The sequence below is a fragment of the Trachurus japonicus genome, chromosome 24 (assembly GCF_045865225.1).
Source record: "Trachurus japonicus isolate A0001 chromosome 24, Traja_1.0".
NCBI classification, from domain to species: Eukaryota; Metazoa; Chordata; class Actinopteri; order Carangiformes; family Carangidae; genus Trachurus; species Trachurus japonicus.
In genome coordinates this window covers 7,640,486-7,652,989 of record NC_140930.1, presented here as the reverse complement: position 1 = coordinate 7,652,989, position 12,504 = coordinate 7,640,486, and the positions used below count along the sequence as shown (strand labels likewise).

The 12,504-nt window shown below is 39.7% G+C and overlaps 2 protein-coding genes across 3 annotated transcripts in view; both read left to right on the top strand.

The window, feature by feature from the left end:
• Positions 1-8,750, top strand: part of fam184ab (family with sequence similarity 184 member Ab) — a 162,151-nt gene extending 153,401 nt beyond the window's left edge. The window contains exons 22-23 of one of the 2 annotated variants that reach the window (XM_085770340.1): positions 847-1,106; positions 7,608-8,750. In XM_085770340.1, coding sequence (XP_085626466.1) covers positions 847-1,106; positions 7,608-7,716 — 369 coding nt within the window. In that variant the 3' untranslated portion in view covers positions 7,717-8,750. The remainder of the gene's footprint in view (positions 1-846; positions 1,107-7,607) is intronic. The other variant, XM_085770341.1, reaches the window with a different exon arrangement.
• Positions 8,751-10,054: 1,304 nt separating this feature from the next.
• On the top strand, positions 10,055-12,280 carry ptrhd1 (peptidyl-tRNA hydrolase domain containing 1). The gene is made up of 2 exons (XM_085770358.1): positions 10,055-10,302; positions 11,938-12,280. The coding sequence occupies exons 1-2, from the start codon at positions 10,087-10,089 to the stop codon at positions 12,106-12,108; spliced, it is 387 nt and encodes a 128-aa protein (XP_085626484.1). The 5' UTR covers positions 10,055-10,086; the 3' UTR covers positions 12,109-12,280.
• Positions 12,281-12,504: the final 224 nt, after the last annotated feature.

Below are 12,504 nucleotides of genomic sequence, written 5' to 3'. Positions count from 1 at the left end.
TGAGCCACGCCCACTTTGTAGCAGTGGAGAAAAAAAAGGGAGAAAAACAACAGAAATTTCTCATTTTAAATCAACAGTTGTGAGAAACTAGTCTCATCATGTGCGGATGGATGTCATCTCTCAAGAGTAAGAAGCTGATTGATTGAAATAAAACCAATCAGGGCCTTTAAAGCTCCAGTGAACCTGGACAACATGACGATGTCACTCTTCACTGTGTGTCTGAGAGCTGGATGTTCATCACTTGCATGTTCACTATATATAACTGTCCACACCATCTCTCTATGGGCTCTACGACCTCCAGTATATCTGTCGTTGCTGTTACATGTATGTTCTCCAACATATCTGTACATGTGCCGTGTGTTTTGTTTCACCCATGTGTGTATATTTCCGTGCGAGTGGCTCTTTCCACCCCCACCTTCCTTCCTTCCTTCCTTCCTTAATCCCTTCCTTCCTTCCTTCCTCTCCTCCTGACTCTTTCCTTTGCTTTCCAAGCCATTTGTTAGTGTGAGATGTTTCCTGCTTTGACACATCTCTTCTCATCTGAATCTCCATTCTGCTCAGAGCGACTGGTGCTTTAAGGCTGAGCCTGAGTGATGCCGGTCCTCAGACCGATCCACTCACTCTGCTTCGATCAGCATTTTCAATATGATCAAGTTTAGCACGCTGCTCTTTTCCTGTCTCTCACCGGCTGGACTGTTACGACCTCTAGAGCTGTCCCTCTACTCCATTTGCCCTTTTCTTTTTTTTTACCTCCATTTCTTCTAATCTTTTATTATTATTATTTTCCTTTTAAACTTCCCTTTTTGACCCTCGTGCCCGTCCTTTTTCTTTTTGTTTTCTGTGTAGCAAAAGAAAAAGAATGAGAAAACAGCAGCCAGCAGATTCAGCAGCTCTCCTAATCTCAGGGCTCTGGAGGCAGCAGGTATGGGCGTGGGCGTGGCGGGCACGGGAAGTGGGCAGCAGCCCCCGCAGCCCCCACCCCCGCCCCCAACCCAGCCCAGCCGCCTAGAGCCCATCCCCAACTCCCCCCTCCACCACCTTGAGCTCAACTCCAACAAACCTCTTCCCCCGCCGACCCCTCCCACCGAACCCAAGAAATTCATGAGGTGAGACCTTCCATCACCCATCCAATCCAATCACAGGCCTCTGGTCAGTTAATAATAGAAACCCTGTGGAGCAAAGAGGTTAAAGCACTTTAACGACGTCGACTTAACGAGTCGAAACTGTGATTTTATTGTAGAAGCTGAATTTATACACTTATAATAATAAAAAAAACAAAAAAACACCAGAACTCTGTTGCTTCTGGATCTGTAGACAACAACAATATTAATAACTGATGTTTGACATTTTCACCGCCTCTTGCCACGTCGGCCCCGTCACAAACCATCAGGAGCATGAAGTCATTGTCATCACTGCAGAGCTGCAGAGGGGAACATTAAAAACCTCCAAATGAGCTAAAAGTGTCGAAACCGACCGTTCACCACCCACTCCCACCGACAGGTCGACGTTCACGCTGTTTTATGGCTCAGGATCGATACTCAGAGGTCGCAGCTCTGTGGATTCTCATTTCCACCTGAAATGACTGAATTCACCAGCAAAACTAACAAAGGAAATAAGACGAGAGAGTTAGACTGTCTCTCTGTAGCAGCTGAGCTTTAATCAGCTTCTCAAACAGGTCACAGGTGAGATTTATGTTTTGTCGTTTATATCTTCAAACCGTATGTTTCACTTGTAATGTTTAAAAACAATGACTGTAGCAAGAGGACGAACTGAACTCAAACCCTAGTGGAGTTAAACACTACAGTAACATGAGGCCAGCTGTTACATAGTAATAATAATGATAATGGCAGTACGTATATACTTTATTTGTATTGTACTTTTTGAAACAACAAAGCACTTTTTGTAAAATTAAACATAGAAATGCCAATGAACAATTATAAAAAATAAACCAAAAAATAACAAAACACAATAAAATTGAAAATAAAAAAGTGTTTATTACAATAGATGTAGTATTACAGTAGTAATACTGTACAGCACAGTGGAGGTGCTGGTTGTTTGCAGTGTTTTTATAAGAGCAAACAACTGTTTGAGTCCCTAATTTATAGATTTTTATTTAAGATTTTAAAAACTGAAACAATTTGAAGTTTGTTCTTTAATTATCATAATGATATTTGCACTAAAATGTGGAGAAATCCACGGCTCCTGTTTATTACCATTACCATGACAACAAACATCCTTAGTCTAGACATACAGTATAGAAGCACTTATTTAAACCCAATCTTGGATGTTTTCTTAAAGGGATAGTTCTACACTTTGGCAAATTGGCCCATCATCATAATCCCTATAGTTTTGGGAGTAGGTTTGTTACCTTTAATTGTCGGTGCAAGCTATCTTTAGAACGGCGGAGCAGAGCCGCGAGCTGCTCAGAGCTACGCTACGGAGGCTAATGGGATTTTGACCTCCACATTCACCACGCTATGAGATAATAATGGAACGTTACGAGACAGAGTTGTTTTCGCCTCCGTAGCGTAGCTCTGAGCAGCTCACGGCTCTGCTCCGCCATTCTAAAAATAGCTTGCACCGGCAATTAAAGGTAACAAACCTACTGCTATGACTATAGGGATTATGGCAATGGGCCAATTTGCCAAAATGTTGAACTATCCCTTTAAACCACACTAACTAACTAACTAAACCCTGACCACGTCCTTAACCATATGTTTATAACTGTCATTGCCATGACAACGAGGGTCCATGACACTCGTACCGGACCCCTGTGTGACAGGTCGGCTGCAGCTGCACAAACAGCTGGAGGGGGAGGCGGGGCTTAGCGAACGGTCGGTGACATCACACAGGTCGACGACAGCAGCAGCAGCAGCAGCGACTGATCCTCAGAGGTCAGAGGTTAAAGGTCACAGCGTGAGACCGTGAGACGCCAGCAGCTCCACAGCTCTTTAGAACAATAAAAAAAAACCAACAACAACATGAAACACCAGAAACACGAGCTCCTTATGTGACTGAAGCTTTACAGAATGGCCTGGGAATGCAAAAGGGGGCATGTTTTTATTTCTTTACCTCCACCCCTCCTCTCCACACCTTGTGCGTCCGTCCGTCAAGTCTGAACATGTCGACATCTCGTGCATGCAGGAAGTTACTACAACATTTTGTTGTTTGTACCTTTTTTTTGTTGTTGTTGTCGTTGCATTGTGTTATCCTTTCTTTTATTTTTGTTCTTTTAATCCTTCATCCTCATCTTCATCTGAATCTCAGCATGTTGTTGCACACGCTGCACTTTTACCTCCTCAACTCCAGACGTGTGAGGGGTTGTTGTGTCGATTTATTTTTGTGCCAAAGTGAATAAACACTCTTTGTCATGTGACGTTTCTAATGAAGTAGATATTGTCTTTTGCGATGATGATGGACGGTCCTCTCTGTGTGTGGTGGTGGTGGTGGTGGTGTCTTATTTTGAAAAGCTTCACTCTGTGGTGCAATAAAAGCGTTGCTGTGCTGTGGTGTGAACCGAACCGACGCTGGTCAGTTAACAAACATGTATGTGAGAGCATGTCCTGCTGCATGTTTTATGCAAAGAAGACTCATGAGATATTATGGGATGGCTGCTTTGCAAAAGCTTGGGATGAAACTTTATAACAGGAGCCACACACACACAAACACACGCACCAACACCACATAAACACATACACACAAATCCTCTTAAAGGAAATGTTCAACATTTTGGCAAATTGGCCCATTGCCATAATCCCTATAGTCATAGCAGTAGGTTCGTTACCTTTAATTGTCGGTGCAAGCTATTTTTAGAACGGTGGAGCAGAGCCGCAAGCTGCTCAGAGCTACGCTACGGAGGCTCATGGGATTTCTTGGTTTCCCTCATCAAACTCATCAAATACACAATCCAACAACTCCAAAACGCTCTGGTGGACAAGTTGTGACCTGCACATTCACCACGCTATGAGATAATAACAGAACGTTACCAGACAGAGTTGTTTTAGAGGCAAATTCATGCAAAACCGCTGATGCGCGTTGCCTTCAGGGACAGTTTTTCAGCAAGCAGGCTCTGTATTTACCTCTAAAACGTAACGTTGTGTTATTATCTCATAGCGTGGTGAATGTACAGGTCACAACTTGTCCACCAGAGCGTTGTGGAGTTGTTGGATTGTGTATTTGATGAGTTTGATGAGGGAAACCAAGAAATCCCATGAGCCTCCGTAGCGTAGCTCTGAGCAGCTCGTGGCTCTGCTCCGCCGTTCTAAAAACAGCTTGCACCGACAATTAAAGATAACAGACCTACTGCTATGACTATAGGGATTATGGCAATGGGCCAATTTGCCAAAATGTTGAACTATCCCTTTAAAGGTGATCCTGCTTTTCCGAAGAAGCAAAAACACACTCATTGCTATTGGCAGGAATGCAGAGCTACACACACACAAAGAGAGAGGCGAGCAGTGACAGTATGAGGTCAGATATTACAGATCTGCTTTGAAATGTTTTCAGACTGTATTAAATGACTCTTGCTCTCTCTCTCTCTTTGTTCTCCACAAAACCTCCTCGTCGACTGATCGCTGCTCTAACCCGACACTGACCTGCTCCCCGCCGGCAGCAATTTGTGAATCTTAACCCGTTCAAAAAAAAAAAACAAGAACAAGAAGTCGTCGTCATCGCTTTAACAGTTTTCCTTCAGCTGACGAATCTTATCCAAATTAATTAGATTATTAGAGTCATATCTGGCTGCAGATCTCCGTGCCCACGAGCTGCAGACGTTAACGACGAGGCTCGTTTCACTTCGTACCGGAGTCATTAGGTCTGATGGGAGTGAGTCAACACACAGAGGAGAAGGAGAAGGAGAGGAGCTGCTCATAAGGACCCACATGGTCTCTACGGTTTAGATATAATGGGTAAAAATAAATCTGTTTTCCAGTGAATCAGATCAATTACATACAGATACTTTTAGTTTGTAGTGAATCATGGTGATCACAGTCTGGTGGAAGGTCAAAAGGTCGTGTTTTAATCATCATCTTATCAGATCCTCCTTTATTTAGATTAGATTGCGCTAACTTTCAACTATTATTATTATATATTTTGGATATTGTTACCAAAACATAGCTATTACAATGTTGTGCTAATAGATACTAATATACTAATAGAAACCAATAAAAGTTAAAAAGAAAATCTTATTGTGACCATAGCATTAAATCCTCAGTGTAGATCAAATAAGGATATTTAATTAATTACATAAAATATATAAAGTTTGGAGCTACATGCAGCTAAAATATATATTCATAACATATGTGGCTCCTCCCCTCAAATTAGGAAATACATAAAACAGCTTTAAACACCAAACTCTCTTTTCACATTGAATAAAAATGGAAAATAACTCAGCACAGTGTTGTATACTCATACATTACATTACTTACACATATTTTGTGTTATATTGTATGTGTTAGCATGAATCCCCATTATAGATGTTCTAACAGATACAGTTTGATATAAATCATGAACTTCATTCATTTAAACTACATGTAAGCACTAATGTAATATTGTTATAGTAAATAAAGGCCACAGTGTGGTGTTAGCTGTATGTGAAGTTGCCCTTAAAGTTGGAATAAAATATTTTTTCCCTCTTGTCATGAAATTATTGTGACAATGTGATTTATTCTTAAATTATAAAGTTCATATCTTCTCAAAACTGCCAACTGGGACTCAGTATGTCTCACTGCACCTGGCCAAAGGTGAATAATGATGTGTATAAATATGAATAAAATGAGGATTGTGTCTGAAAACAAAATGAATCCAACTTTATGGGCAACAGTTAACATCAGTGTTGTGTTATAGAAACAGAGCGTCTCTCTGTTTGACTGTGAGTTTTGTCCATGTTCGGTGTAAACATGATAAACATGATTCATCAGGCTGAACAAATGAGGAAATCCTGAAGCTCAGAGAACATTCAGACATTACCCCGGGGTTGTGTGTGTGTGTTTGTCTGTGTGTGTCTTTGTGTGTTTGTTTAAGAAGTAGCCAATTAAGAAGCAGGAGCGTCTCCAGCAGCTGTTTGTTTTGATAGATGCTCACACTTTAAACTTAATGAGTTCAAACTTTGGGAAACAACAACAACACGTTCCCGCAGGAAACGGCTTCACACAGATTCACTGATTATTGACATTTTTACTTTCATTCAGCAGCTGATTAATGTTGGATACGAAACACACACAGACACACACACACACTGGTCATAATAACACAGAAACAGTCCCAATACAAAGCTGTGTCCATGTTCACCACATGCTAAGAAGATACTTACTGTGTTTTTATGGAGCTTTTACCCACATCTCATGGTCTTCTGCAGGTGCAGTTCACCCAGGTCAGATTTATACAGTCTGGAAGACCATGAGAAGTGGCTGAAAGCTCCAAAAAGGCCTTGAAATTATACCCAAGTTGATTTTCCTTAAAGTTCACCGGCCACCTCAAATTGTGTGATTTTTCCCAGTTTTCCAGGGAATGTGCATAATCATTATCATCATAAAACGGTGTCCTGGATTAGTAAAATAATCCAGATTGTGAACAAAATACAAGAGACGATGAGTTGGTTTTATCCCAGTAAAGCAGCACTGGTATGGATGATGGTGGTGATGATGGTGGTGTGGAACCTGGACACAGCTGTGACTCTGCTGCCCCCCTGTGGACACAGAGGGCACTGAGTGGACTTTCAATAGAGAGAAGTGGTCTGATGTAGATAAGAGAGTGTGAATATCTTTATTTCTTCATTATTGTGTAAATTCAAGTTACAAAATAGACACACACAAAGGGGATAAAAATGACTTTATCTGGACGGTCAGGTTAGGGTTAGGGTTAGGTATTAGGGTTAGGATTGTTTTGCAGTCAGATGATGGCGTCCTTTTGGAACATACACACAAAACACAATGTAATGCAACACAAACCCAACACATCTAAGCTGACTTATGATTATAAACACATGATGATAAAAGTGCTCAAGGCTCCACCAATCAGGACCTAAAAGAGAGAGAAGGCCAGGTCAATAGAAAGAATGACTCCGGTAAAAGGTAAAATAAGAAAAACAAAAAACCTCTAGACTAAAAGCACGGTTAAAACAAGTTTTTAAAAGAAGTCACTGAAGGAAAAATACAGCGTCATCAGCAAAGTATCAACAGTTAAAACACTTATTATGTGTAACAATATAACATTTATCATTATAAAACATTATTATATTGAATATCAAAAGTAAAAACTAGTGAACCTATCTGTCGGCACAGCAAAAATAACTCATTCAAGCAGTTAATGTGTTGAATTAGTTGAGTGTCTTCGGTTTATAACGTATAAGAAACAAGGAAACTTTCATGGAAAATAGGTTGAAACATAATATAATAACATATTCTCTGCCTTATAATAAAAATAATGTGCATCACATTCAGTATTTGCTCTTGAAGTTGCACAAACACACACAAATACTCAGAGTTGTATTGATTTACAGTATTTCTGCCTTCTTGGTTTCTTCCCTGACTCTCCTCTGTTTCTATTGTTGTTGTTCTTTTTCTCCTCCTTGTTGTTGTTGTTGTTGTTGTTGTGGTGGCCCCCTGAAGCCCTCCTGAAACTAAGGACTCCACCACCACCACCACCTCCAACACCACCACCATCGACTCCCCGGACGCCCAGCGCCAGGAGTGGTTCGCTCAATACTTTTCCTTTTGATTGACCACAAACCTGCAAAAACACACAAGGATTCAAGCATGTCGACCAAACTTAAAAAAAAACAAAAAAAGAAAGAAAATAAAAATAAATAAACGTGGAAAAAAAAACGCTGAAAAAAAAAGAGAAAAAAAATTGTTCAAACTATTTGTTCTTTATCGTCATTGATGGGTTTTCGGGGGATCAATTCACTTTGGATTCAGTCGACTCGAAGCCGTCGTTCGTGGTTTGAAGACGAAGAAAACGCACAGAACTTGATGTCATTCATTTTCAACTTTGGTAGAAAACGTAATGATTATCCACTTCCTGTCGTTGGCTGAGGGGAAACTGAATTGAAAACCCCCGATCCCGGCTGTCAAAAAAAACAAAAAACGTCATCACTCTGATCTGATTTGATTATTGCTTGATTATTGATCTCTTGATTGTTTCACTGTGGACTGTGAGTTTCTCTCTCTTAGTAACAGTGACAATGATCATCAGTCTGTTCGATGTTTGTTTCTTTTTTTTGTTCGTTTGTTTTTTTCTTTTACTTCCTGATCTTATTATTATTTTTTTGCAGTTTCTTGGAACTAGAAAAAAATGAGTGGTGCATTATCATGCTGCTAATTGCCATTGTTGGACAACAGTAAGAAATATATATATAAAGAACTATACGGTAGGTTATTGTGCTCTCTCTCTCTCTCTGTACGTGGGCCCACTGCATACAGCATCTTAGACTAGGAGCGCTGATCTAAGACCAGTTTGCCTCCCTCATTTATGGTGACATTTACACGATGTCTGATCCTAGATCAGTTAACACTGCTCTGATATGCTCCATGAATACAAGGCTCTGATTTTAGGACGGCACCATCATGGCAAAGTTTGTTACAGCTGCATAGAAGTTTCAGCAGATTTTGGTAGAATATTAAAACCTGTTTGTATGGTTGTCTGTCTCAACACAGATATAATGATGTCTCACCAATTTTAAAAACAAAAATAGCATATTTTATATTTATATTATAATGTGTATGCTTAATAAATAATTATTGTGACATTTACCCATGCTTGCTTGTGATTTTTTATTAGATATTTCAAACTTTTTGAAAGAATAATTTAAAAAACAAAAACAAGAATGAAACAATAATTATTTTAGTTATAGCTACTGAATTAATCAGTTGACTAGTTGGATAATCAAAAAATATATATAATTTGCAATAGCTCTAAGCTTCATAAATGTGGGAATTTGATTAGTTGCCCTTTTCCTTCCTTGTTAAATTTGTTTATTATCTTCTATATTTGATTTTTGGTCATATAAAACAGAATATGGTATACATATATGATATAGGCTTGGAGAACTTATAGCAGAAACCTCTCTTTATTTATCACTCTAGAGAAAATAATGTGCAATTTAATTGATCATGGTGCAAATTTGTTGCAGAAAGAGTTAAAACAATGTGAAGTCCACAGCAAGTTTGAATGCATCTTTATTCAACTCAGTGTATTTGATAATATGAGACCAGGTTTACTAATGTGTATCAAGAAGATAATAGTGTTTTAGGAGAATGGAAAGGCTGTTGATGCACAGAGACGTATCCAGACATTTTGCAACAAAAGGGTAAAAAAAAAAACATTTAAACTTCCAACACTGAGGCCAACACAACATCAATAACAACACGTCCCAAGCATGTTCAGATCTGATCATATATCACAGACCAGGATTTTAAGTTATCTGTCCTTGACAAATCTCAAATCTTGAATGATAACATCTCAGATTTGTCCTGTGGTTTTGACATTAATAAACTTCCATACTTCTCTTCAATGGGCCTAGATCTCATTAGGTCATTAGTTATAATAAATAAATGTTATTTTAAGGTTTCGTTAGGTTCTTTGATATAACACTGTAAAGAAAAAAAAACATGTAAGCTTGAAAATGTTTTTGTTTAATGCTGACTTAACTATTTCTATGAAGAATACACAAAAGAAGAGTGTCCACATCAAACACAGTCATGTTGTTAGCTGGATATTATTATAATCTACTAGTGATTTTTAGTAAATGTTTCAACAACAAAAAGGCAGAGAAGCAATATTTGGTTGAATATAGGCTATATAAAGTGACAACAGTCTAATTGTATCCATTATCTATTCTAACTAGAATGAACATTTCAAAATAAATAAAGGCCTCGTTTTGTTTAATTGTGCTTATCTGTATAAATATAAGAATATTATTTCCATATTTATATAACATCATATGTATCTCAGCATAAAAATCTCTACGATGAAGTTCCGGACCAAGCCACCAGAGGGCGCTGGCGCCTCTCAGCAGCTTCACAGCGTCTGACCCGGAACAAAAACAAACCCGGGCCAGAATCCGTTCCGTTCCTGTGCGGGTGAAACATGGCGGCCTCTGGAGCAGCAGCCGGAGCTCCGAGCCGGCTGGTCCAGTACGTGGTGGTCCGGTCGGACCTGGTCCACAAGCTGTCGTGGCCTCTGGGGGCCGTGATCACTCAGGCCTGCCACGCCGCCACCGCCGCCGTCCACCTGCACTACGGAGACCCGGACACGCAGCGGTACCTGTCCGAGCTGGACAGCATGCACAAGGTGGTGCTGGGGGTGAGTTCACCACATCTTACTGTTCACTACATCTATACACCATGTAACAATGTGCGTTTTAACTCCTCCTGTTGTCCTCCTGGGTCGAGGAAGGAAGGAAGGAAGGACGAAGGGAAAGATAGGAGAAAAGAACGAAGGAAAGATTGGGTCAAAAAATAAGGAAGAAAGTAAGGAAGGGAGGGGAAAAGGAAGGAAATAAAGATGGAGGGAAGAAACATTCGTTCAAGGAAGAAGAAGGAAGGGAAAAGGAAAGAAAGATGGAGGGATAGGGAACAGATCAGGTCAATGGGCTTTATGCACAGCTCCACTACTTCCTGACATAAGACAGCTCCTTTATTTCCTGTCTTATATTATTGGACCAACTGATTAATCCAGATGTGTCTGACCATTGTTGTGAGGTCAGACACACCTGGATTAATCAGTTGGGCCAATCATGTAAGACAGGAAATAAAGGAGCTGTCTTATGTCAGGAAGTAGTGGAGCTGTGCATAAAGCCCATTGGATCAAAAGAGGAAGGAAGGACGAAGCGAAGGAAGAAAGGAAGGAAGGGAAAATGGATTGAGGAAAGAAGAAAGGGAGAAAGGAAGGATGGTGGAAGGGAACAGATTGGGTCAAATTGACCCAGAAGGATAGCAGAAGGGGTTAAACCATGATCAATACAGTTGTGTCTCTTGTTTTTGTGTCATTCTGCAGCGCGTGCGAACATTTAGCTCGTTTATGTTAAAGCTGATCAGCTGACACGTGCCGGTGGATATTATCAAAACAAATGAAGCCATTTTTAAAAACCTGTGATAATTGGCGGTGTCAAACTGAAGCCGAATTGAAAAATAACAAATATAGATTAAAACAGGTTGGTGAAATGTGTTGTAACAGTTACACATCTGTGTTGATAGAGTATTGATTATTTAAATGGTAAGATTTCACATTGGGTTTCATTTGATGATGATCTGATGATAGTAGTAGGCTAATATTAACAATAATGATATCGGTAATGACAATAACTGTATCTGTTTAACTTATTTTAACCCAATATACTGATGTTGTTGTGGTTTTTAGATTTTGTTCTTCAGTGTTATTCCTGCTGTTTCGTTTTGTTTGGTGAGCCAAGGGCAATTTTCCACCCCAAGCAGATGGACATGGACAATAAAGATTTATTCTATTCTATTCTATTCTATTCTATTCAGCACAGTTAAAAACAAGAGTTTACCAAACAAAACTAAAACATAGTAACACATACTGTAGGATCCAAGGAAAAGAAGCCAGGTCCATGTGCCGTAATTATCATAAAAATCTAAGTAAACAGTAGAGAACCCAACAGCAAGCTGAGACCTACTAAGATCTACCAGATGAACCAAGATGAACCAAAATAAGATGTAAAGATGCAGTTAAATATGAGTTAAAAAGAGATTTAAAAAGACTTGGAACAAGTAATACAATTATTCTTGTATAAATAAAATAATGTCATCAATATCCTGGACCAACATCTGCAGTACAAATACATATTGTAAATTTCCCCACTGTGGGATGAATAAAGGATTATCTTATCTTATCTTATCTTATCTTATCTCTCATAGAGGTGAGTGTCTCTTTGACTGTGTTGATATGCGTCTATATGTTATTGTTTGTGTCCTGCAGGCTCCAGACGAGGCCGCCCTCTCCGCTCTCTCAGAGAACCTGACTCAGGCTGGCGTTTCCCACAAGCTCTGGATCGAGCAGCCGGAGAACGTCCCCACCTGTCTGGCTCTGAAGCCGTACCCTAAAGAGACGGTCCAGCCGCTGCTGCGCAAGTTCAAACTCTTCAAATGACTCGATCTGAACAAAATAAATACTGTTCATCATCCCTGTCGTTGTGACAGCAGGAACGAGGCCGGAGGAGCTTCCACCTTCATGTGTTTACAAAATGAACCGTGGTGCATCGCATCACGTCATGGATCAAAACATCTGTAATTATCGACCAGATTAAAACCAGAAAATGTGACGAATCTCGATTTATTTTTTTCAGATCTTACAAAAAGATTGTATAATTTAATATGTGTGATCATTGGCACGTAGAGACTTCCACAGGCGGTGTGTTGTCCCACAGCACCTTAACACAACTCAACCATACAGTATACACAATAGGTTACATCTGGTTTGTCTTATAGTGCAATGTAGTTAAGTATATATGTGGTTATACATGTGCTTTTTACACTTTCTCTTCAT